The following is a 25,884-nucleotide window of genomic DNA, read 5'->3' as shown; positions in this document are numbered from 1 at the left end:
CATATGCTTACATTTTTTCCCCGTCAGTGTGACTGACCATTTAGGGTAAAAATATTTTTTAAATGTATATTAAAGTAGCTGAAAAGACATCATACAATCAGTTTTTGAAAAAAAAAAATCCATTATATATATATATATATATATACATACAATAACTGGGATCAATTTGGAATCCATGTACAGGAGGAATCTATACCACCAAGTGATTTGAGATAGCATGTTGTGAATTAGCGCCTACACTGAATTAGGGTCAGAGTCACTGCATAAATATATAGTTTAGTAAAAATCCCCTCTGCTCTATCGAAGTTAGAATACAACCTCTTCTCATTTTATGGCAACAATCATCAGAATGTGGCCAACTGCTTAATAGCGCCCTCTGGAGTCATAATCCAGGCATGAACCGACAAACTTGGAATATTAGAAAGAACCTACTTTGTGATAGGTTTTTATGACATTGTAGTAAATAGGCTGAAATGTGGCTTTAAGTTGCAAATATAACCAGTCGATAGATCTAGAATTAAAGTTTTGCTGCAGTTATCTAACTGGTGTGTGTGTACACAAACATAGTAAATGGAAACTTAGGATCATGTGCATTTATTGCAAAGCGGATCAACCTTTAACAAAATTGTCATAGTTACAGATATTCAGGACTTGATGGAATGTTTGTTTCTTTTCTCCCAGGAATGAAATCAGGAATGACACAAGGTCCACCTCATGACCACATCCAAGGACAGCATGATGAGTAGATGGGTGGGGGAATGTGGGTCGTGTTCGTGTTCCTCATCTAAGCTACAGACGAAGACTGAGGCAAAGTGTCAGGGGTCTGAGCAGAGGGATCCTGAACAGCTCAGTAGAGCCAACTGAAGGCACAGCTTGTGTAGTTGACCAGCTCTTCTGATTTGAACCACAGGGAAATCTCAGTTTTGGCACTGTCCACTGAATCACTGCCATGGATAATGTTCCTGAGGAGAAGAAAAGGAAGAAGAAGAGGTAAATGGATGCTAAACTGTTCTAGTTAACCTGGCTAATCAAAGCATCTAATTCAGGCAGTTCTCACACATCCACACCATAGCAAGAGACTCTGGCATCAAACCACAATATTCTGGTAAGTCAGTCACTTCTCCCATTGAACTACAGCTGAAGACTGCAAACCTTTTGTGCCATTTATATTAATGAGTTACAACATTTAATTTCCCTTTGGGGTCAATAATGCATGCCTGAATTTGAATTGTAGGAGACTGGTTCCGGAGCCGTGTGTCGAGGTGAATCTGACTACATCCAGCCGGAGCCTCTCAGCCTCACACACCAGCTCAGGCTCCTTCCCCACCAGAGGGGACATTCCACATCTCCATACCAGAAAACTGAATTATTCAAAATACCATTCGACTCAAAATTGATTTGTTTGCATCTGTTCAAATAGGCGGCAGTCACTCAACTCGCTGCAGGAAGTTACATAAAAGTTGTCATAAAATGATTGCATGACTGACTCAAAGGTTCATACGGAAACAAAAGATATGAACACTTATGCTAAGTGTTATTTTTCTACTGGTTTCCCCATCAGGGAAGCAACATTTTTAAATTGTACATTTTTTCTAGCCTACTATTGTTGTGTTGGAAATAATCCTCAGTTTTGGTCTCAACTAGAAATCACCCTGTTACTTTATAACAAAAATAAAAAAAAAGCTTCAATTTTTATGGTACATTTTGGGCAATGGTCTCCTTAGCATCATCCCCATTTTGTAATTTACTCACCTTTTTTCTCTAAGATTGAATCACTCATCAAATTGAATCAGATTTTATGATTAATCAATTAGTACTTTAGTAGCTATTATGATTTATTTATTTTTACTCTTTGGCTAATTGAGTGCAGACAAACAGTTTTGATGGAACGGACCCAAACGACACTCACTTGCTGACGTCGATGCAGAAATCTCCTCTGATGGTTCCAGGTTTGGAGTCAGCAGGGTTAGTCTCACCCAGCATGACTCTGCCAGTCTTCACCACTCCCTTTCCTTCCCACACCTGGAACATAAAGGGCAGGGATTGAGTCAGGACTATTAACATACCAGCCTCTTCTTCTGTAAAAAAACAAGTTGGGTTCTCACCATGGCAACCACTGGACCAGAGCTCATGTAGTTGACGAGGGAAGGAAAGAAGGGTCTGTCCTTAAGGTCAATATAGTGCTGCATTAGAAGGTCCTCAGAGGCCTGCAGAGGACAAACGTCATTTAAAGTTTCCTGCATATGACCGACATCTCACAAAGCTGCTGTAGTTATTACATGCAAGAACCAGTTTCCCTATTCACACCGGAGAACAATAGATCATAAAGCAGATTTACAGTATGACATTATGGCTTTGTCTACTTTCGTTTTATTATCGAGTTAAATGGAGGTGCACCTGCAGGTGATTTTTAAGGCAACAACTTATTTGGAGGAACACTTGCAAGTCTGACACCATTCCAACTATACGGAGATGGCAGTATCATGCTGTGTGGCTTTTTTTTTTACCAAGGAAGGAAGTGATGCACATCATGAGGAAAGAATATCATATGGAAATAATTCAGCAGCATCTAAAGCCATCAACCAGGAACCATTACTTTGGTTACCCAGTCGCTGAAGGACATCCTAAAGCCCTTAGGGGGCAGCAAACTACCCCCATGAGTTAAAAAACCTTGAAAGATTGGAGTGAAGTTGTACAATATGGAAGGCAACTTCACTAAATGCTGAAGAAATGCAAACTGAACACGAACAAAGAATAAAATCTTTTTCTAAATGCATTCTGACATTACGAAAAGTCTTGCCTTGATTCTTTGTTTACCAAGTACTCTGTAGTTTCAGAGTACCAGGTACTCTGTGAATTAGTAGTTTTTAATTTTAATTCTACTAATTAAAATTAAACCACTTTTTATCATGTCAAATTTCACATTTGTTTTCAGTCAGACACATTAATTAAATCCAGACTAATAGCTACAGTTATTTTGAAAAGCTAATCCAATCTGTAAAGTACCAAAACCGTTTGTATCTGCAGGACCCTGATCATCATGCTAAGCTTACGACTGAGCCGCTCCCCTCTCTGCAGTCTGCAGCACCTAAATGGACATCCTGTCCCGTACAGCACACCAGGGTCAAAGTTCAACAAATTTCAACTTTGAGCTTTATTGCGCTGCTGTGCCATACTCAGCACAGCACAGAACTGTTGTAGCATGGAGCAGCAGTACAAAGTGATGGATCACAATGCAGAGCAGGTGCTGCATTCATTGTAGAATCCCCTAAAACAATCGCAGACCTGGTACATCTACTGCTGGAGCCAGAGAAGCAAAATACAATTGCTACATTGTATAAACAATTAGAGAAAAATGCTTCAAATCATTTTTAAGCCACCCTTTGATCATGTACTTTTAAATTATAACACTAAAGATTCCTGATGTGACCGCAGCGCTGGCTGGGATCTGCGCATGAATGCGTCACGGACGGTTCCGCTAAAAAAAGGTGCCGGTGGCAGAGGGCATATCTGCTGAAAGCATGCCGTTATCCGATTACTGGAGGAATTACACAATCCTACATACAGCTCATTTCTAATGTACAAAGTCCCTGGCTCATCAAACTGTAGCACCACAGATGAAAACTGACATCCATGTAAGAGATCAAACTTGGTGCAGCAAAAGGAGGCCTGCCTGGGTTAGCTGGCTCCACATGCACTAGAGAGGGTCCAATAATCCAAATCCTTGTCCATATATGCTAAGAGACCTCTGCTGCTCAATCTGTTCAGTACATTACTGACTAAAGGATTTCACTTGAGCAGCTACTTTAATCCCTTAACCTCAGTCACCCAGAACTGCACTTTATTCACACCACACTGGATCAAAAAAAAAAAAACACCTTGCATAAGGCTGATGTAGAAATGAAACTCCCTTTATGACTACATGATCAACAGCACTCCGTTCCAGATCAGATGATTTAAAAGCTGCAGTGGGGTCCAGCCGGCTCTCCGCAGTCAGGAATAGATCAGATGGCTAATCAGTTCTCCAGAGATCTTTGCTGGTGCTCTCTACAGTCATGTGAACGTGGCTCAAAATAACAAGACTTAAGCTCTTCAGGTCTGTCCTCACCTGAAGCATCTTCATGCCAACAAGTTTGAAGCCCTTCGTCTCGAACCTCTTGATGATCTCGCCGATGATGCCGCGCTGCACGCCGTCGGGCTTGATGGCGATGAAGGTACGCTCCTGCAGTTCGGCCATGGTTCTGAAACGAAGCAGCAGACAGTGTGACTCAGAGGGGGTGCGTGGTGGCGGGGTCAGAACAGCTGGGGTGGACCGGAGGAACCAGCCTGGCAGTCACTCACAGCACCGGGCTGCATTTGGCACAAGGAGCTGGGGGGCCGGCTGTCGAGGGAACCGACCCCATCGAGCCGAGTAACGCTCCGCTTAGGTCAATGAGGATCAGACACCCGGACAGAACAGAAAGGCAGCTACCAACAGCCACACCCACACAAGGTCACAGCTTAGGTGTTACCACTGCCAGGGGAGCTACAGACAACTTCCTGTTCATTCACTTTACAGTCTCTACAGTAAATGCTCCTTCCCCAATAATCAATCCAGTCATATAGACATAATTCTGTTATTTACAGCATTTCCAGTCAAACTGGTTAGTTTTATAGTGCAGGGGTTTCCTTGTCTAATGACACAAGATGTTAGTGCCCAGAATAAAAAGTGCTGCTCCAATTCTAAGTTGCATAAAGCACAACACACAGATTACAGAATGAAGAGAGCTACTGCTAACTATTAGCTCCACATTTGAAGCCTTGCCATGATGCCAAGAGCTCAAGTTTAATCCCCATTTGTCACGGTTCCTATTAAACACCGCAGTATTATCTAAAGTGACTTTAGAGGGAACAAAGGGACTCTGACTGTTAATGTTGGTGCCAAATGTTGTACTCAACAGACCAAGATCTTAAAGCTAATAGAAAGTAGAAGGGGCATGATTCAAAATAAAGTGGTGAGAAAAATGGTACATTATAAATCAAGATATGTTTATCCAAAATTGGGCAACATCTAAAAATAAAACAGGCATTGTAAATCGTAGCAGTTATATTTACTAAATGAACTGCCATTTGATATATATATTCCACTTTTTTTTAATACTACTGGGAAACATAAGAGATTATGAAAAGATTAAGACTGAATTGAACTGGACCTGCTAAGAGATGAGGCTACAAATGTAACAGTAGGTGGTGCTAGTAGAAGATATTCTTAGAATTTGTACAACAATGGAGGCTAAACTCTGGTCCTTGAGGGTCGGGGTGTAGATGGGCCCTTTGTCCTGCACACTTGAATTAAGTGGCTAAACTACCTCACCAGCATGCAGTCAAGCTGGACAGAGCTCTGCTAATGAGCTTATGCTGGAGTCAGGTGTGCTGAAGCAGAGAGGTGTCTAAAAGCTGCAGGACACTAGCCTGGAGTTAGAGACCACTGACTGTACCCACTCTGGTCCACTCCCACATAAAATCAAAGAGATGTGATTTGAAAGACAAGTTTATCATATAAGTGAATAGTTTCATTATGTGTTCTATGCATTTTGAGTTTAGAAGATTTACATGAGGACATTCATGTGCTTTAGAATCACAATATTGGCTATAATCTACAAGGTTATTTCTAGGAGTGCATCAATTGCGGTTTTCTGGCCAATCGCAGATTACAGATCTTTTAAAAAGCCTGACCTGCTCATTCATATTTTGGTCTACTGATTTTTTTATTTGTCTGAAACTAAAGTCATGGAGTTTCCAACAGTGGAATGACTATTGTTAACTGCAAACTTGACCTGGTGGGTCCATCAGTCAACCCTCTCATAGCAGTGAGAAAGAGGACAGTGGTTGATTTTTAGGCCTTTGCTGAGGAAGATAACATCATTGGAAAAGATCAGAAAGTGAGTGACTGATCTCCCAAAATTAAGGAAACTGGCGCCGATTTATCGGTGCATCGCCAGTTATTTCAGTCTTAGACAACATGTTTGGGTAGGACATCGCAAATAAAGAACCCATATTGAATTTGTTTACTATATGTGGAAAACATTTCATTAAGAAATGCCAGAGTTAAACCCACAGATGTTCAACATGTGAATAGTTTTTTTCTTATTTCAATAAATCCCTTCATTGCCCAACAAGTTTAAGTCCCATGTATCTGTATTTTTGTTTAACACTACATGATTAGAGTTAGATGGGTAATGGTTTGTATTATTCCCACAGCAATAAAAAAAATTAAATAAACACATTGATTTTTTTTTTTTTTAGGTGTGGTCTTCACGTCCCACAGTGACAGATAAATGTTCAAGTTGCTGAGCAGACTGATCCAGACAACCCGACAGGGAATCGGGACAGAAGTCGCGTAGTGTGCCTGCAGGTTTAATGCTCTGATGGAGCAGGGTGGCGTTCAGAGATCATTAGTCGCAATCTGCGACTTAGTTCATGGCTACAAGTGCAAGCTACTTGTTTAGCACACAGTAAAAGATATTTAATTTCTTTCTCCTAATAAAGTTGCGTTAAAATAAATGATAGCCGTCACCACGTCAACATTCATGATTTTCAATAGTTTCCTTCCTGTGTTGTGACGTGGACGTCACGCGGCAAAAACTGATAGGTGCGCACGGGCCTGGACTTCTGCAGCGCTGCCTGCCTGCCTGCCTGCCTGCTCAGTGGAGTGAGCTCTAAATCCGCCGGCTGCTTCGGCATTCTCCTGGACAGCTGGGCAGGCGGACACCAGCGTCATCCTTCACAGGAAACGTCTCGTTATCAGATTTCTTCCAGACAGCGATGGTGGTCGCGAATTTCAACTTGCAGTAAATAAAGAAGACAGTTCCGCATAGTTTATCAGGGCAGGTCTGGGCCTTAACAGCCACATGGTCCCTTTGTTCCCACTGCCTGCAGTCAGACTCTTCTATTTTAGCGACACAGGAACCGGCTAGGAGCGCGAGCAGTCAAAAATGCATGTTTAAGATTTAAACTCGTCACAAGAGGTGCGAACTCGTTTTTAATGGCGTTATAAATAGATTTTTGAACAAAGTGCCAAAAACCTGAGAGGAAATAAGGTGAAGTCAAGCAAATTATGAAACACTTGAAAATAATGATAAAAATTGCTAAAAAGGGATGATTTTGTAGCATTACCTCGACAGTGAAGCTCCGCTGAAGCAACCAGACAACCCACTCTGCGCTTAATGAAAGAGAAGAACTACAGGACAGGCGCAGCTGTTTTTTATAGGAGTAGGCGGGGCTGAGGGAACGGCAAGTCTCTGGAGCCAAACTTCAGTTCTTGCTTCAATATGATAAATTACGCGATCCGATAAAGCTTTTGTGTCGGGTTAAAAGCAACATTTTGAAAATAACCTTTAAATAGGTATGAAGCACATTAAACTTTTCATTAAGTTTAATATGTATATTAAACTAAATAAGTCTGTATTAGACATGTTTTTTCCGTCTGGTGGAATATTCTAATCGTTAATGTCATTTATTCAATAGCCGTAAGCAGAAAATCATTGTAATTAACAGAAATAAAAGCAAGAAAATATCAGTCTGTGTGTAGTTAATACAATCTCAAACGGTTTTAAATTGTAAAAGCAATTCTTCTTTTAAAGTGGTCTATTGATATCTCTAGGTTTTCCAAAGGGTTTTCTTTTTTTAATCATCATTACTGTGATTATTATTATTTTGTGAACGTATGAAAGATTTGGCAAAGAACGTTTGCCAAGTGTCAGCGTGCCAACCATATGTTGATTATGTTGCCCATTAAAACATCAGATTTATTTTTATTGAGTTTGTGTATTTTTGTAACATCTTACAAGCAAGGGAAGTCATATGAGCTATAAATACTACACAACTCAGGATAGTCAGATTGTACAGAATTTGTTCATCTGTGTTATTTTCAGCAATCTTCAATCAGTCAACTAGCTATATAACAGAATAAGATATACCAGTTCGATTTCTATTTGTGTTTGTAACTAAGAAAATAAATAAAGTTGAAAAAAGTTTAACAATTTTGAGCAGAAAACTTGCATAATATTTGATTCTTGCTGAACAGTGAACGCAACCTAGTAGTAAAATCTGAGCAGAGAGCGCCCTCTGTTGGGCGTTGTAAACAACTAATCCAATAGGATATAAGGAACTACTGCTTCCGGTTTCATAGCAGGTAGATACTGAGACGTTAATATTAGCAGCCACTTGACACACCATGATTTGACCAGCTGCCCATTCATTTCTGCTGTTAGAAGAAAGAGCGGCGACCTGCTACCTGCACCGGCGGACGTTTTATAGGCGGGACTAGGTTCGTTAAATTTAAATATTGTCACTTTTACTTTTTACGGTAAACCGTGCCCAAACATAAGAAGAATTTGTCAGCAGTTTAGTGATACTCCGAAGCCAGTTTTAGGTTACAGTTTGCAGTTGTTTGGAAAAATTATTCTCGTGTTTGTCTGTAAATGAGGCTTGTCTTGACAGGGTGTTGACATACAGCTAGCTTGTTACAATGTAACTAACCTCACGCACCGAGTGTACGTCACTTTTGTGCGCAGCCAAATGAGGTATCATATATTTTATAATTAGCGTTGGCATACATTTAAGATACAGTTTAAATGCATCCTACGTGTACTGTGCCGGTAACTGAAAGCAGTTTGCAATTTTCCAAGTGTAGACTGAAATTTAACTGACTTTTTATTTTTCAATTAATCTGCTGGCAAAAACATCAAAATCAAAATCACAGTCACAGAAAGAATTTATAACAAAACAATAACGCCAAGGGTTATACAGCAGATAGAAATGAAAATCAATTCACAAACATGTTAGAGTGCACATATCAACTTCAGTATTATTTTGTGAATGTTGAAGTGTTGTACATTGCTTAAACTCCTTTTAAAAAATTAAGAAGGAAAATGTGTGATTTGAAAAATTTGGATTTATGTATATAGTATTTTGCAAGTAATAAAATTAGGCTGATGATATACAATTTATCTGTTTTATTAGTAGAATAAGAATTTAAGCAACACACTCGCTAGGGGTGGACAAAAAAAATTATTAACAATATCTCGATAAGCCATGATCAGTATCAATAGATAATAGATAAGGGCTGCACGGTGTTGCAGTTGGTAGCACTGTTGTTTTGCAGGAAGAAGGACCTGGGTTCGAATCCCGGCCCGGGGTCTTTCTGAATGTTCTACCTGGGCATGCATGGGTTCTCCTACAATCCAAAAATATGACTGTCAGGTTGATTGATCTCCTGAAATTCTCCTTAGGTATGGGTGTGTACGCGCATGATTGTTTAATCAATAATTATCTTTATTGACTGGTATGAAATGCTTTCAATATGATACGTTTTTCAGTCATATTGTCCAGCCCTAATGTCTGCATAGGCGAGGGAAAAGTTGTTGAGAATGTTGTAGGAAATGAATGTACAAATAAGTGAAAAAGTACCAAACTGGAATAACTTATACAGATCTTCTTTATAGATTTTGCGGAATACACAGTTCATGTCAATGTCCTTTTTGTATCTTTAAAGAAAAAGCTGGTAGGGATAAAAAACAGTGGATTATCTTGAGGAAGCAAACTTTAGTACTGCAGTTTAGTTATGTGACATCAACAAAATGTAGGTGAGACGTATAAAGCAAGAGCCAGAGGTAGTCCTTCAACACACAACCCCAACTACTCAGTACAGATTTGGTCTCAGAATAATAAAAATAATCTTGAAGCATGGTAAGAAAGTAATAAAGGAAAATGATTTCTTAAAACAACATTAGGGGTGTTGATATGTAAACTAAGTAGACCCTGTGATTATACTTCTTTTCAAACTACAGTTACACAGGATAACTTGAAGCAGTCACATTTGCCTTAGTCTCTATAAGTTTTATTGTACACTCAGGTGAAACTATCCAAAACATTTCATATTCTGTGTAGAGAGAATCTCCTTGCGTCCTTTCTAGACAAGCAGTACTTTCTCAGGCTTGTAATGGTAATGTCATGAATCTGAACATTTATCATGGTAACAGATATCCATGTAATATATAATTAACATTTTAGGTTTTATTTTTAATTATTTGACTGCTGAGCTGTCTGAAGTTTGAAGAATTTGCTATGAATTTGCTGAGAAGTTTGGTGACTTTAAATGTTTTCAACTTCTGATTTGTCTTTTTAGAATGACACACTTTATTTTACATGACAATACCCATGGTAACTTTCTCAAATTGTTGGCAGCAGTTGCTTCACTACAGTCACTGTTGATGTGCTAGCAAACAGCCAACAAGAAAATTCCCTCATTTATAGAGGTGGTCCTGCCTGTTGGTGATCAGTTGCTGAAGTGACTTTGATTAGAACCATCTGGCTAATAATATCCCTACTAATAATATCCATCAGAAGCTCTATAAAGTAGCATTTATTTAGTTGTTTCTATGGCTGTGTCTAAACAAGACATGCTACCTTTGTGTGATGTGAATTCTGCAAATATGAATTTGGGTGAGATGGACATAGAGTATGTCTATCAGATGAATGAATGTAAACTTTTGAATTATTATGGAAACCACATTTTGAGACTGAAGTTATGATCACATGAGGGTTTTCATGATTTCCATTTGCTCCTTTTTTCCTGGTGTAAGTTTCATCAAGGAAATCAGAATGACTTTTTTTGTGAAAACTACAATGCTGTATTATTCTTCCTGCGGTAATGATATAGGAGTTTGGTACATTTTGCTCATGATTGTGTAGTTTTGTTAAACATTATGCACTATATATATACATATAAAAAAAATCTACAATTTTCTTGCTGCTTGTCTCCAGGTCCAGGTGAAGCCATGCCTGTCTCCCTGCTGTGGGCAGTGGACGTGTACGGGCGTGTCTACAGCCTGTCCACTGTGGGACAGCAATGGGAGCATTGCCGCAATGCCCACATGGAGTTCAAGCGGGTGACAGCAGCTCAGCAGTGCTGCTGGGGCATTGCCTGTGACAGCAGCATCTACCTGAACGTCCATGCGTCTGACCTGCCTGTCCGCTACCAAGAGGACACATACGAAAATCAGGTTAGGCTCCTTTAATTGTTGTCTCATTGCAACATGTGAGAATTAGCTTGACAAGGACTGTGCTGCTTTTTTCCCCCCAGATTGCATGCATGAACTTAGTAAATTTCAGTTAGGAGAAACTTTCCAGAGAAAAAATCTTCAAAAGTGATCTGTTTATCAGCTAAACTCATGCATACTTTATTTGGTACGTCTGATTGATTAACACAAATAGACCCCAGTTCCACGCTTCCAGCAAGACAAAGCATCATTTTCACAGAGCTAAGTTATGTCAGAATGACTTCTTATACCTCACAGTTAGTTCATTTTTTTCCTCTATTGGTCTCAAAAGTCATCAGATCTTGGCCCAATAGATCAAAGGAGATGACAAAAAAAAGGGAGAGAAGTGAGACCAAAAGTTAAAATGGAAAGGAGATAAAACGAGAGGAGAAACAGAAGGATGAAGAGAATACAAGAGAGCACGCTAGAGGTCTGTTTCTACACCTGCAGAAAGAGAGAGAGAGAAAAAAACCCCAGAGAACCAAGAGGGTTGTTTCTCCATGCAATTTGCATGTGCTTCCTTTGCTTGTGTTGTGTTTCTTCATGTACTCTGGGTTCATCCAAAACACTAAAATTTGCTCTAAAATTGACTCTTGGTATGAGAGTCTTATTGTTTATTTTTTGGGGGAGAGATGAAGTTATTTTACTTGTGTATCTCTGTGTCACCATGACTGGTCACCAGTCTGAGGTATACCCAGCCTCTTGCCCAAAAACATTCAAGATAGTAACCAGAGGTCTTCAGTAGTCCCAGACCCTGCATTGATAAGCAGTTATAGACCATGGATGGATGGATGGATGGATGGATGGATGGGTGGGTAGGTGGATGGATGGATGGATGCGAAAATGAAATAATTTCTCCCTGCTTTTCTTTTAGAGATGGAATCCCGTTGACGGTTTCTCAGAGCGTCTGCTTCCAAGTGACCGCTGGCAGTGGAGTGACATCACAGGCCTGCAGCATCAACCCATAGCCAGCTTCCAGCTCCCTTCCAGCAGCTGGGAGTGGGAGGGAGACTGGTTTGTGGATGAAAACCTTGACGGAGAGCCCACAGAAAAAGAGGTAGTGTTTTGGTGAACTCATTTTCCTTTTTGCTCTTGCATTCATCTTGTACTAATAACTTCAGTGTTTGTGTTTGCAGGGATGGACGTATGCCATGGATTTTCCTGCCACTTACACCAACGACAAGAAGTGGAACTCCTGTGTCCGTCGCAGGCGATGGCTCCGCTACAGGAGGTACAAAGCCATGGACACCTGGGCTAAGGTGTGTGTGTGTGTGTGTCATAATATCTGTACCAGTACGTTCACATACAGTATAGTGAATAAGATGTTTGCCCTCTTACAGGATACTTCTATTTTTAATTTTTTTGCTTCACTGACACAATTAAAAGTTTCAGATCATCAAACAAGTTTTAATATTGGTTAAAGATAACTTGAGTAAATATAAAAATCCTCCTTTTTCTTGGGGAAAAAGTAATTATTTGTCTTGAACAAACTGTAATTCAACTAACATTTTTAGAAGAGATCTCTATCAGTCCAGAAAGTCTGGCAAAGTTGTTTCTGTGACATTAGGACACATTTTTATTTACTCTGTCTCATTCTAATTGTGTCTTGGCAGATCCCTTCACAGCAGACAACTCTACCGGATCCCTTTAGTGACATCAGCTGTGGAGGCTGGGAGATCAGTGAGGAGCCCAGGGGCCGGCTGTCTCTGTGGGCTGTGTCTCTGCAAGGAAAGGTACAGCTCACCTCAACACACAACACTAATCACGGCCCACTTTATTCTGCTGTTTATTTCCTGTTTAGCTTGTTTAAAGCAAATCAGACAGTGGTTCTTTCCTGGGGTGGTATTTGACACTTATATTCAAATAATATTATGCAGTTGACCAAAGAGCAAGTGTACTGTCACTCGTTATTATCTAACACTGTTTCTATTACTATCTAGGTGTGGTTCAGAGAAGGAATCTCTCACCACAACCCTGAGGGTTCTTCCTGGGTGGAGGTGCCTATTCCTGGAGAAGTGGTCCAGATCAGCTGCGGCCCCGGGGACCTGGTCTGGGCTGTGCTGTGGGAGGGGCACCTGATTGTCAGGGAGGGCATTAGTCGAGACTGCCCAAGAGGTACACGCTGAACTGTACGCATGTAATGTTGAAGTGTGTGGCTTTTGTCTAAGAACTGTTTCCTGCGTGTTGTAGGTACTTCCTGGGCAGAGGTGGAGTCTCCGAGCCCTGAGGTGGGCGCTATACATGTCGCTGTAGGAATGAATGTGGTCTGGGCTGTGACCAAAGATAATACAGTAAGAAATTGGCATGTCTGTATAGATGTACTGTATGTATTGATGTTTTTCTTTGCAATCTTAATTTCAACGTGTTTTCTGACAATGTAATAATCATATTAACAAAAGTATGAACCTCTACACTTAGATATATCAGTTTTTCCAAATGTTTCCAATTGCCCAATGGTGGTTGGTCATTTGAAGAAGCAGAAAAATCACCTTATCTGATTTCAGAGGAGAAAAGAGAGACTGTAGCCATCTATTACCACTGTAAGAGAAAAATAAATATCCTCGAGATTTACCCTCCTGTACCTCATGCCTTCAGAACTTTAAATCATGTCAAGGTTTAGATAAGACTAAAATTAGCTATGCTTGGAAACTGAAACACCATCTGGTGTTGCAAAAAGGAAGTAGCATCTGTAGACAGCTACAGTGAAATTTATTACAGTTAAGACTTTAGGATTAGGATTGCAAGGTTAAAACAAACCTTTTAACTGATGAATGCATGCAAAGAATGATGGGAATATAATCATTGTTGAAGTAGCTTGTCGCCCTGCTGACCTAGGTGTGGTTTAGGCGAGGTGTGAACTCTCATAACCCCTGTGGTTCCGGATGGATCAACATGGTTGGAGAAATGATTATGATCAACGTGGGCCTGAACGACCAGGTGACATAACAAATCCAAACTCTCTATATTTAACTGTTAGAGAAATGTTCAATTCTTCTGTGGATAAGAATATCTGTTACTTTGTTCCTACATACAGTATAATAGAAATATGGAGAATGTTGTGTGATGTATGTTCACCCCCTTTAAGATTTTTTGTTTTCCATTCATCAGTACGTGTTTTGGAGTATTTTTCTACCAAATAGAGGCTAAAGTTTTGCTCCATTCTTCTTTCCACTAAAGCTCTGAATGTCAGATTCTCATTTGGATTTAGGTCTGCACTTTGACTAGACCATTCTTACACATGAATATGAATGAACATAAACCATTAATGTCACTCATGTTTTATGTTTAGGGTTGCTCCCTGACCCGGCTTCGTGATGCATTTGGTTCACCGACATTTTCTAACAAACATCCGAAGCTTTTACAAAACTGTTATAAGTAAAGTGAGATTAAATGGGCTCTATATTTTTTATGCAAATGGATGGACTGGACTATATTCCAGCTGAATACAAATGCATGATTTTTATTTTTTAAAAAAGGGCTAAAATCATGAGTTGTTTTTATTTCCATCCCACCATTTCTGCCCTTTTTCTGTTAGTCTATCACATTATGTTGGAAAAATGTGGGTTATGGACAGTCTTGTGAGGCTCTGCCAAATTGTCAGTAAGTCATAACATGGCTCATCTCCTATTTAAGGTGTGGGCCATTAGCTGTGAGGACCGGGTGGTGTACTTCAGACAGGGTGTTACCTCCAGTGAGCTGAGCGGTAAAACCTGGAAGGCCATCAGCGTTCCTCGAGATGGGGAGCGATCCCACTCCAGTGCCAGTGCAAACAGTCAACACAGGTAAAGGCATCCTACAGGACTCAAACCAACATCTTTTTCTGTGTCCACAGACATGCATTCTAATATTCAAATGTCTGTAAAGCAGAGCTAATTCATGATTTAATTTCTGCTGTCTTGAATCTCTGTCCTTTCCACAGTGCGGGTTGTTTTTTCTCTGGTGAAGTGCGGGCTCCATCAGGAGTCAGCGATGCTGAATTAGACCTTGAACACCCACCAGGGGATGGAGCCATCAGCAGTGTCACGTTCCCTTGCCCAGACTCCTTCGTAGATGCCCCTGCAAACTCTTCATCAGAACCGTGCGTCAAGCCCCACATCCCCAAGGTCACAAGCGACAGCTTTATCTCTGAATTTGTCTCTGACCGAAAACCAGCAAAGACATCTGGAGGTGTTGAATCAGCCTCTGCTGCTGTCCTGGAGGAGGTCGTCCCTGGTGAAGGAGAGACTGACGTTCTGTCCAGTAACAGTGCTGTTACCATCACTGGGTCTGGCGGTCCTCCTGACCCCCCGTGGAGTAACGTAGATCTGGAGGAGGCACAGATCCAACACGGCCAAACGGGAGCAGACTCAGCTGACTCCTGCAGCCTGTCGTCAGTGGCAACCTACAGCCTGGCTATGGAGGATCAGTATGGGGTGGACGAGCACCCTCTGTGGGCGTGGGTCAGCGGAGGAGGCTGCTCTGTGGACAGCCACTCTCAACTCAACTGGTTCAGCTGCTCTTTGAACACATGTATGTTATGTTGTGAAATGACTCAATGGGAAATTTTCTAACAGCTAGAATTCTGAAATATCATGTGTAATTCCAGTCAGATGTTTACATACACATATCATGTGCATTAATATCATATCAAATTTGGGCTTCTAATTATTTAAAGCTTTCTTTTTCAGTCGGACTGATGATACAATACCCTAGTTCAGTATTCCCCCCCCCAAAGCAGTCAAAATTATACATAAACACCCAGATATAGGGCTGCAGCTAATGATTATTTTAGAACTTGATTGATCTATTGATTATTCTGGCGATTAATAGATTAACTACATAAAAAATTGGCACATTCTGTAGATTTTGTTGCCTAGAATGCAATAACAGGATTCCTTTAACGAACATTTGACCATTTCTTGCAAAGGATGCTTTTTCTTCTCCTACTTGTCTTTCACCAGCCATGCTGCAGTCAGTCCAGTCCATGAGTCTGTCCGTGTCTCCTGCTCAGACAGCTGCTTGGCGGAAACAAATCTTTGAGCAGCTTAGTGAAAGGTCCAGGAGAGAGATGGATAATTTCAGACATTACGAACAAGCCATTGAGCAGGTGCATGCTGTACACTCTGAAAAATGATAAGATTTTAGATGATATAGAGTACCTTTTCATTGACACGCATTCATGATTTGACTTGTACTCCTGTCTCTGTTGGCAGTCGGTGTGGGTAAAGAAGGGAGCCATGCAGTGGTGGAGAGACTGGAAGCCGCACAAGTGGATCGATGTTCACTTTGCTCTGGAACAGTTTTCTGGAGCCGAGGGACACAAGGATGGGATCTTATTCATTTATTACAATTATTATGAGGAGAAGAAGGTGGGAATGTAAAGTTGGTAAAACTAATTAAAAAAACGCAATTTGCTCGCAACATGAATTTGACTCATGCATTTATAATATGTCTAATTTATACTCGCTATTGTCTATACATGTGTATGAGCTCTGGTTGCATTGCATAAATTCTCAGCTTGAATTTGTGTCTCTGTTAGTCTGAAGACTAAAACTCCAAAGAGGAATGTTTTCCATTCTTCTACTTTTTCTCGTTTTTCTGTCTTTTTATTCAGTACCTCCATGCCTTCATTAATGAAGTAACCATCCTGGTTCCTGTTCTCAACGACTCCAAGCACACTTTTGCCATTTACACTCCTGAACGTACCAAACAGAGGTGGCCAATAAGAGTGGCAGCTGGCACAGAGCTGGAGATGTATGATTGGGTGTGTAGAAGGAGATATCTACATCAAAAATAAAACATTTTAGTCCCGTAATTCCTGTTGGCACAACGTTGATAAGAAGATGAATACCTGCTCATGTCTTTTACCATGCTTTTTTGTGTGAATACACAAAAGCAGGTCATATAAAGTAGTTTTGCTCTCTTTAAAATTCTTTCTGCTCTCCAGCTGGCTTTGTTGAGTGTTTCCTGCTGTGACTCCAGAGGAATCCACGGCTCTCCGTCCAAACAGGCGATCTGGTCCATCACCTGTAAAGGGGACATCTTTGTCAGTGAGCCCTCCTCTGCCCTCGAAGCCATGCCTTACCCCACACCCTGTGATCAAATGTAAGAAAAACCGCCAAGAGCATTCACTATGAACTATGTTAAGGCCACAAGCCCCATTGTGTTTAATTAGGATATTATATGACCGACCAACAGTAGGTAGTCCATGTTTGTTAGGTGGAATAGAATAGAATAGATTAGAATATACTTTATTGATCCTCAAGGGGAAATTACTTGTATGCTGACAGCTGCTCCATTATTGTATGTACCAATATGTATTGGTACATACAATATTGTATGTACCAATATTGTATGTTCAATATTGGCAATATTGGTACATACAAATATAGCCATAAGCAATATAAAATTTATAAAAAATATATACATACGTGTGATATTGTGATTTAAATATGACTAAATATAAAATAAATATATAAAATAAATAAATAAACAAAATAACAAGAATGCACATGCAAAAATATCAAAATATGAATAAATGAATGCATTAGTATTGCCCCTGTGATGTATTTAAATAAAACTGGTCTTCACAGAACAGTGTTGTTGTCTGAAAGCTATAACACATTCTGTTTGCAGTTTGCCACAGTCATTTAGGTAAATGCAGCAAATACTCTAAAGATGAGACCAGAGTTACATTTTTGGTTTTTCATGCTAAAACTTTACAGGGGAATTATCTCTACCAGTGACAGTCCATCAAACTTCAAACCTATGTGGCAAGACGTGGTGTCCACTCTTCCAATCTGACTGAACTCTGACTAATTTACAAAGAATAGGCAAAAATTTTAATCTGTAAAAATAGAATGGAGGTAGAAACGTACCTTTAAAAAACTCTGTCTGTAACTGTATTTGGGGTATGCTTTAAAAAAAATAAAAAAATTCAGATTGTTTTTTGAAAAAATAAAATAAAACATGGATGAGTTCTCTTTCACTTCATATTTATGCCCTACTCTGAGTTGGTCTATGCTAATAAAATACAATGAAGTTTGAGAATATAGCATAACAATGCTGTTCCAGAGGAACGAATACAAATGAAGACAAATGTAACTCCCAATACACTGGAGCATAAACAGTTGTGAGTTTGCTGTGAGCCTTTCTGTTTTGTTGGTGCAGGTTCTGGCGGCAGGTAGGAGGCCACCTGCGTTTAGTGGAGTGCAACAGTCTGGGGATAGTGTGGGGCATCGGCTTTGACCACACCGCCTGGGTCCACACCGGAGGCTATGGAGGAGGCTTCTTCCAGGGTTTGGCCAGCAGCACAGATAATATTTACACCCAGACTGATGTCAAGAGCGTTTACATCTATGAGAACCAGAGATGGAACCCTGTCACTGGCTACACTAACAGGTGTTTTACATGCAGATGTTTAAAGCTCTTTGTGTAAAGCAATCATAAATGAAACACACTTAGGCAGAAACCAGGTGATCAAATGATATTTGGCTAATAAGCAAGGCAGCTCCAAAAATGAGAAGACAGTGAAAAACGTTCAGTAATTTTGTCACTCATTATGCAGAAGGTAAATTAACTTTTGAACACATCACAAGTTTTTATAGTGAACATATCCTAAAGGTGCTATTGACATGAAATGTTCTCAAATAGTCCATCCATAGAAAGAAACCAAAACAAATGCGTTCTTAGGCTTATTGTGATCTAATCTATTTAGTAATTATATTACGCTCTTTCTGACCCATGTAAATTGGGCTTTCCTCATTTTAGAGGCCTTCCAACAGACCGCTACATGTGGAGTGATGCGTCAGGATTACACGAATGCACAAAGACTGGTACAAAACCCCCTTCTCCTCAGTGGACATGGGTAATCTGAGCACACCTCTAGTGTTTATTCTTGACTTTTGAGAGCATTTAATCCAACAGCTGCAGGTGCATGAAGTGTTTCACTTCTCTTTACTGTGTCCAGGTGTCAGACTGGGCTGTTGACTACAGCGTCTCCGGGGGAACAGACAGAGAGGGCTGGCAATATGCTGCAGATTTTCCAGCGTAGGTTTCCTTTCAGGCTACACTTTAAGGGATTTAATCTTTCATTTGTTTTTTTTCTGTTCCTTCTAATTCATCCACTCCCTCCATGTTCTCTGGTAGGTCCTATCATGGCTTCAAAACCATAAAGGACTTTGTGCGGCGTAGGCGATGGGCCAGGTATTTACAGAAAGAGCAAACTAGTGATGAGTGAAGTATTCTGTTAGTGGGTTAAATGGATCGTTGGGACTTGATGTTTGTATTTGTTTTGTTTGGAATATTTAAGATGTTTTATAAAAGATTCTTTTTACATATTTGTTAAAACTGATGGTGTCATGACAATATGGCTTGAAACAGATAATCTGTGAAAAAATGTAAACTTCTTTGCCCCCTCCCAGTGCTAACTAGAAACAACCAGTCAGAGCCAGGAGGAGGGTCTAGCTCTGTCAATCATACTTGTGTATGTGCTGTTCCCCATTGTCCTCTGCTATGCTAAAGCTTCTTCCCGATAGCAGTCTGCCAGGAATGCTAAGGCTAGTTAGCATTGCCAATGATAACAGCGGAGCAGTTTTCCTGGAACAGTAAGTTGCTTCTCCATTAGCACATTGAGCAATGCATACATGAGAGTGATTGGCAGCGCTAAGACCCTCCTCCTGACTCTCATTGGTTGTTTTTGTTGGGCAGCGGTGTATTTCTTCAGACGGCACTAGCAGTATTTTCACAGATTGCCTGTCTCACATTATATTGTCAGAACATGGTAACAGTTTTAACAAATATGTAAAAAGGAAAAAAAAACATTTTTTAAAATAAAATTTACAATTTTGAGCTTTAACATAAGCTTCCCGCTTCTGTTTTATTTCCCCCATTGTATAGGAAGTGTAAATTGACAACAACAGGACCTTGGCAAGAAATTCCACCAATCCCACTGAGTGATGTCACAATCCTACCTTGTGCTGCTCAGAGCAGCGTGGATACGGTTCCTGTGTGGGCCATCAGCAACAAAGGAGATGTCCTGTGTCGACTGGGAGTCACCCTGCTGACACCTGCTGTGAGTTACTAATGTGCAAAATGACACTCAAAGCATCAGCCTGACACCTTATGGGTATCTATAATAACCACTTCAATGAGAGTTTTCTAACATTAGGGGTAATATTACTGTAAAAGGTTACTGTCTGCTCCCTAAATGCCTTAATCAGACATTAATGGCAGAAAGCTCTGGGGCAAAATGAGGGAACGTAGATTACAGAAACCAGGTGATCAAATGATATTTGGCTAATAAGCAAGACAGCTCCAAAAATGAGAAGACAGTGAAAAACGTTCAGTAATTTTGTCACTCATTATGCAGAAGGTAAAATAACTTTTGAACACATCACAAGTTTTTATAGTGAACATATCCTAAAGGTGCTATTGACATGAAATGTTCTCAAATAGTCCATCCATAGAAAGAAACCAAAACAAATGCGTTCAACATTTAAGTTATGTATCATAATAGAAAATGGCAGAGGGAAAAAGTATTGAATACACAGAAAGGGAGGTGAAGTCATGAAGAACCAAGACACCAGCTGACATCCAGCTGTCTGTCTGTCTGTCTCTCAAATTATGTTTTCTTGTCCTTCCACTTTACAGTCATGCATTTTTTTGTGTTGGTCTGTCACAAAAAGTCCAGATGAAATACTTCCACTTGTGGTAAAATGTGAAAAGCTTCATGGGGTGTGAATAATACTTTTGCTAAGTGGTAGTTGTTATGTCTTCCTGTCTGTATGTCAGGGAACCTCATGGCTTCATGTGGGGACAGACCAGCCCTTCAAGTCCATCTCTGTTGGGGCTGCCAGCCAGGTGTGGGGCGTGGCCCGGGACGGCTCTGCCTTCTACCGGGGGTCAGTCTCAGGACCAAGCCCAGCAGGTCAGCAGGAGGACCTGAGACCGTCTGAAAACCATGAGCTGAACATCACAAAAAATGTCTCAGTTCTGTTTAAAGACTTTAACACTGATATAAAATCAAGCCAATTAAAAGAAGCTAAATATAGCAACTTATGCTGCTTCTGATTAAAGATACTCAACTATCAAAGTGCTCTGTCTCCATCTGCAGGGGACTGTTGGTACCACATCCCCTCTCCGGCTAAGCAGAAGCTGAAGCAGGTGTCTGTAGGCAGGACGTCTGTTTACACTGTGGACGAAAATGGTAAGGACACTTCCTCTGTGTTTACAGCAAAACCTTCTGAACAACTTGACTGTACAGAGCGCCTTTTGTATGCTTTCTCTGCTCATGTGTAGGTAACCTGTGGTACAGACAGGGAGTGACTCCCAGCTACCCTCAGGGCTCCTCCTGGGAGCACATCTCTAACAACGTACGCAAAGTCTCTGTGGGACCCCTGGATCAGGTGGGCTCAAGAATATTTCAGGCATTTTGTTTGGCACCAGAAAAAAAGAGATGATGAGAAAACCATTTGGGATGGAAAGATTTCTTTTTTACACAATTGAGTTTTTTTTTTTTGCTCTGTGTTTGGGGCTTGGATGAATGTGTGTTAACATTTTCAGTTCTTAGCATGCACCTGTTTGTTGCTTCCTGGGTTGATTGAATTGCTCCATGTGTTGCTGTAGGTGTGGATCATAGCAGACAAGGTTCAGGGCAGCCACAGTCTGAGCTGCGGGACGGTGTGCCATCGACTCGGAGTCCAGCCCATGGAACCCAAGGGACAATCATGGGACTATGGCATTGGGGTAAAACTATTCAGGATGGGAGTCTGACACTAGTGGAATTTAATGTCATAAACATCCAAACACTCCTGGGATATGAACCTATAATTGCTAGAATTGCTACTATAATTGCTACTTCCTCTGCAGGGCGGATGGGACCATATTACGGTGAGAGCAAACTCCATGGAGCCACCTCGGATCTGTCTTCCCTCCATGACGGAGCCGTCCCGTTAAACTCCAGGATAACTTTGTAATGCACCCACTTTTAAGAGACACTTTGGCCTTTTAGGTTTAAAGTTGTGGGCAAGTGTTATATTCAGATAAGCTGAGCCAGTCTAATATTTTACCAGACATTCAAGATCTATAAGTGAGTTTTTGTTTTCTGTGTGTTTTGTTCCTTGATAGTGGTGTTTGTATTTTGTTGCTAAGCTTAATGGATTTTTCTCAGTAGACCTAATCGTGGATTCTTTATTTTGTGTTTGTGTGTGTGGTTTGTTTGTGTCAATCTCTGCAAGTCAATTTAACGTGACAATAGAAAAATGTTCTTTTTTTACTTAATTAGGCAGCACAGTAATTGCCCATAAATTTTCTGTTGGATTTAGTTCTGAACTCTGGCCATTTTCCTAACATGATATTGTTATTTCTATTTAACAACTGTAAAGCTGAAAAAAAAGTGTTAGCAGGTTAAGCTTTCTAGGTGAAGGTTTTGGGCCAAAACTGACTTATGTGAATCTATTCTTGACAAAAACCTCTCTTAGCAAACCTAGAGCATGATGCTGCCACTACCAGTTTTAGCTTGGGTATGATGTTCTGGATGTTTCCTTCAGAAGAGATATCTTGCAACCTTATGCTTTCTTGGAAAAATGTCCACGTTTTTGTTTTTCTGCGGTTATTGAACTACTGTCATTGCTTTATGGTACACAGATTAGTACTTAAACTCAGTAAGATTCCTCTGATCCTTTGGAACTTCCTTTCAAAATATGAATAGAAAATGACCAGGAAAATCCAGTTTGGAACGGTAAAATTATTAGAGCTGAAACAGATGTATTATAATTGGCAGCAAATGTGAATTTAAGCCTTATCCATATTTATTTCACAAGGTTATTGCAGACATTTTGGAGTTTCTTTGTCTCGTAGCATTTGTTTTTTACTCAAATTGCAAAATATATGCATCAAATAATTTGAGGGAAAGGTTTTTAAAAAAACCCCATCAGAATTAATGTTTTGTTTGTCTCAAGAAGCAGCCATTTTAACAGGGGTGTGCAGACATTTGAGAGTTGTTGTATATATAACAGGCTGGAAAAAAAGTCGAAGTTCAAACCATTTTTCTTTGGCTGCTTCTGTTTGGAGCTGCTTTTTGTTGTTTTTACACCCTTTTAGCCGCACTGCGTCTCCAACCGGTTCTTTTATTTTGATAATCGGTTCAGGAACAGGAAGATTTGTTGACTAACGCTACAGATCCCAGCAAGGTTTATGAATTATAAACAGTCATTTTTAATCTTTTAAGCAGCAGAAAGCCTGAAAAAACAAGATGGTAAAAGACACAAAACACTCATGTATCACAACTGCTTTCATCTGACTGTCAATGGAGTTAGCCACTTTGAAATATTTTATTTTTGAAAAGTTGTTGTGCATGTGCAATATTTAGCATTATCAAAAGGAAATAAGGGGATTACTTGAAAAAAAAAGATGGTATTTGAAATGCTTAAACTAACCCTTCCTCTTTCTCAGGGGTGATTGCATCTGCATGTTGTTTACTTCCTTTGACCAGATGATGAGACAATGACTGAGCAGTTGTAAAGAAAAAACTATTTTGGTTATTGTAAATAGAAATATAGCAAGCATTGGTAAAGTAAAGATAATGTATAGAGATGGATTTTCTGTTTCTGAGGACTGGGGTAATATATTAGGTTAGAAAATGGTGCTTTAATAACTGGCATAGCGACCTACTGTCTGACTGCTGAATCATTAGTAAATGTTGATCGTGTTCTGATATGTAGCTGTTGTCTGTAAATAGTAATCATCTTGTGTAATATGATCAAGTTGTGCATTGACCAAAATGAAAAAAAGTTGGTGTCAATAAATAAATGGTTTTATTGATAGCAACTACTCAAACAGCTTTTTTCTTCTTTTCTGATTTTTTTGTTTTCAGAAACTTTGGCATAAATGGAAACAAAGGAGGAAAATAAAGAAAAACTAAACACACTTAAAGCTGACCATAGCCAATCAGATTATGATGCAGAAAATGCAAAGGCCATCTCAGCTTAATCATAGTTGATTATCGGGGTCTCACACGATCTTGTGCAACAAAAACCTGCTGCTCGTTTTCTCTCTTCTTTCTGTGACAGTTGTGACCAGAAGCTTACACTCAGCAAGTTTCCTAACAAAACACACACATACACACAGGGAGATCATAAGATAGTAGAAAAAGAGAACAAAGTCATTTCAAACAGCAAAAAAAAAAAGCAAAAGGTCGGTTGAGCCCTTCGTCTTTACAAGCACTTCACATTTTGCTCTGGTGTCCACTGCAGTCTTTTTCTCTGGCCACCTCAGTGTGTTTCACAGGATTACAACGCATCGCAAACATGTTATCTCTTGAACAATTAATTCCACTTTTGTCACTACCAACCACAAGCTTCAGTACGTAAAAAATGTTCTCGAAGTGAATAAGTATATGCCTATATTTATACATTTTTGCTGTATAAGCATATTTCACTACTGCCACCAGCTGTTTTGAAAGGGAACAGCAGGCGTCACCATGGCCACCTTTCACCACCCCCTGGCTCAGCCCATGCCTTTATGGCTTGTACCAAACTGCAAGCAGAACTTCTTATGACTTTCTTTCAAAAAACACTTTTTTCTTGGTAGATTTGTGTTCAGATTTTTTCCGTTTCCTCCTGGTGGGCTGCGTCACAGAGCTTTGCGAGATGTGGAAAGTTTGCCATTTAGTTTTTTAACCTGCTGTGTTCCAAGGTCACCATGGTTCTGTTTTCTCATCAAAGAAACAGGATCATAACAAACATCATACAGGTGGACCGGCTTTGCTAATTAGATCATTTCTGAACAAACCTGGGATTTGTTTTGGGGAACCAGAACAAAGGGATGTGAATAAATATTTATATTTCATTTATTTCCTGACAGCTTGGAGTTGAGATGTGAAAAAATGTGAAAAGGTTCAAGAGGTATGAAAACTTTTGCGAGGCTCTGTGGGCCAGCAGTCAGTTGTTGTAGGGCGCCGCATCCAGCAGGGGGCTCCTGGTCCCAAACCCTTTTACAGTCTCAGGCTGTTAACTTTCCTGGCCGAAGCTCTGCATGTGGGTGAGGTACTGGGTGAGGCCGTCCTCCCCCTCCTCCTCCAGGTGCTGCTGGTAGCACTGCAGCAGCCTGGCAGCCCTGGCCCCTGGGGGCCCTGCCTCAGCGGGCAGGCAGGCCCCCGACAGGTCCACGATGATGGTGGTCAAGGCTTTGATGTAGTTCTTGGCCAGAGTCAGAGTCTCGATCTTGGACAGCTTCTTGTCCATCTTCACGTGTGGGATGGCTTCGCGCAGCGCCTGGAAGGCGTTGTTGAGTTTGTGCATGCGCTGGCGTTCTCGCTCGTTGCTCTCCAGCCTCCGGATGCTGCGCTCCTTGGTGCTGGACCCGTACATCCTGCGCCGCCGCCCGCCTCCCCCACCTGCTCCTCCTCCTCCCTGTCGGCGCCTGCCGTCCCGGCTCCTCAGGGAGCCCCTCCAGGAGCCGCCGATCCGGACCGAGGCCTCCGAGCCCTCCTGCTCGCTGGAGCCCGGCTCTGTGTCCGGTTCGTTCTCCGGCTCTGGGTCGGACCAGGGCCTCCTGGAGGGTCTCACTGCCTTTTCTTTGGACTTCATTGTGCTGCTTCCTCTCACCTCACAGTCTCCAACCAAGTCTCCCAACTTATAAAAGTCCTAGATGCACAGACAGGAACATTAAGACACAAAAGAAAAAGTGAATCTGACATGTTATTCATGCAAGACTAGCCAATTCAAGAACATGTTTTCAGACTTGCGTCTTGAAAATATCAGCACTTCCATGTCAAAGCCTTAAGTAGTGGAACCCATGTTCAGTCAAACACAGTGGTACAGTT

General features: G+C 40.7%; 3 protein-coding genes across 6 annotated transcripts in view; 1 reads left to right on the top strand and 2 right to left on the bottom strand.

The window, feature by feature from the left end:
• Positions 1-578: 578 nt before the first annotated feature.
• Positions 579-7,289, bottom strand: LOC116727470 (nucleoside diphosphate kinase B-like). Its single transcript, XM_032574917.1, has 5 exons — positions 7,156-7,289; positions 4,109-4,241; positions 2,106-2,207; positions 1,910-2,022; positions 579-962 (listed from the first exon to the last, which is right to left on the bottom strand). The coding sequence occupies exons 2-5, from the start codon at positions 4,235-4,237 to the stop codon at positions 848-850; spliced, it is 459 nt and encodes a 152-aa protein (XP_032430808.1). The 5' UTR covers positions 4,238-4,241; positions 7,156-7,289; the 3' UTR covers positions 579-847.
• Positions 7,290-8,149: 860 nt separating this feature from the next.
• Positions 8,150-23,891, top strand: tecpr1a (tectonin beta-propeller repeat containing 1a). 2 transcript variants are annotated; one of them, XM_032574186.1, is made up of 24 exons: positions 8,150-8,308; positions 10,807-11,045; positions 11,956-12,138; positions 12,218-12,340; positions 12,695-12,814; positions 13,022-13,196; positions 13,272-13,372; positions 13,917-14,018; positions 14,715-14,863; positions 15,001-15,590; positions 16,022-16,167; positions 16,274-16,429; positions 16,675-16,824; positions 17,008-17,165; positions 18,231-18,461; positions 18,831-18,927; positions 19,030-19,109; positions 19,209-19,265; positions 19,959-20,133; positions 20,853-20,988; positions 21,175-21,267; positions 21,360-21,466; positions 21,687-21,806; positions 21,930-23,891. In XM_032574186.1, the coding sequence occupies exons 2-24, from the start codon at positions 10,821-10,823 to the stop codon at positions 22,014-22,016; spliced, it is 3,561 nt and encodes a 1,186-aa protein (XP_032430077.1). In that variant the 5' UTR covers positions 8,150-8,308; positions 10,807-10,820; the 3' UTR covers positions 22,017-23,891. The 2 variants fall into 2 exon arrangements, with proteins under 2 accessions (XP_032430077.1, XP_032430076.1); XM_032574185.1 differs by having other exon boundaries at positions 16,019-16,167.
• bhlha15 (basic helix-loop-helix family, member a15) overlaps positions 23,857-25,884 on the bottom strand; it is a 14,509-nt gene continuing 12,481 nt past the window's right edge. For all 3 annotated transcript variants that reach the window (XM_032574188.1, XM_032574187.1, XM_032574189.1), the window contains one exon: positions 23,857-25,705. In XM_032574188.1, the coding sequence (XP_032430079.1) occupies positions 25,070-25,705 (636 nt within the window). In that variant the 3' untranslated portion in view covers positions 23,857-25,069. The remainder of the gene's footprint in view (positions 25,706-25,884) is intronic.

Source organism: Xiphophorus hellerii, chromosome 10 (assembly GCF_003331165.1).
Source record: "Xiphophorus hellerii strain 12219 chromosome 10, Xiphophorus_hellerii-4.1, whole genome shotgun sequence".
NCBI lineage: Eukaryota > Metazoa > Chordata > Actinopteri > Cyprinodontiformes > Poeciliidae > Xiphophorus > Xiphophorus hellerii.
Note: the sequence above shows the minus strand (reverse complement) of the source record. Positions and strands in the feature narration are given on the sequence as shown.

Bases quoted from the DNA above. Each gene is read 5' to 3' on its own strand.
- LOC116727470 (XM_032574917.1), bottom strand. From the start codon at position 4,237: ATGGCCGAACTGCAGGAGCGTACCTTCATCGCCATCAAGCCCGACGGC. The intron at 2,208-4,108 runs GTGAGGACAGAC...TGTCCTCTGCAG, and splicing joins TTGGCATGAAGATGCTTCAG to GCCTCTGAGGACCTTCTAAT. The intron at 2,023-2,105 runs GTGAGAACCCAA...TTTATGTTCCAG, and splicing joins CTGGTCCAGTGGTTGCCATG to GTGTGGGAAGGAAAGGGAGT.
- tecpr1a (XM_032574185.1), top strand. From the start codon at position 10,821: ATGCCTGTCTCCCTGCTGTGGGCAGTGGACGTGTACGGGCGTGTCTAC. The intron at 13,197-13,271 runs GTACACGCTGAA...TGCGTGTTGTAG, and splicing joins TAGTCGAGACTGCCCAAGAG to GTACTTCCTGGGCAGAGGTG. The intron at 21,807-21,929 runs GTAAAACTATTC...CTTCCTCTGCAG, and splicing joins CATGGGACTATGGCATTGGG to GGCGGATGGGACCATATTAC.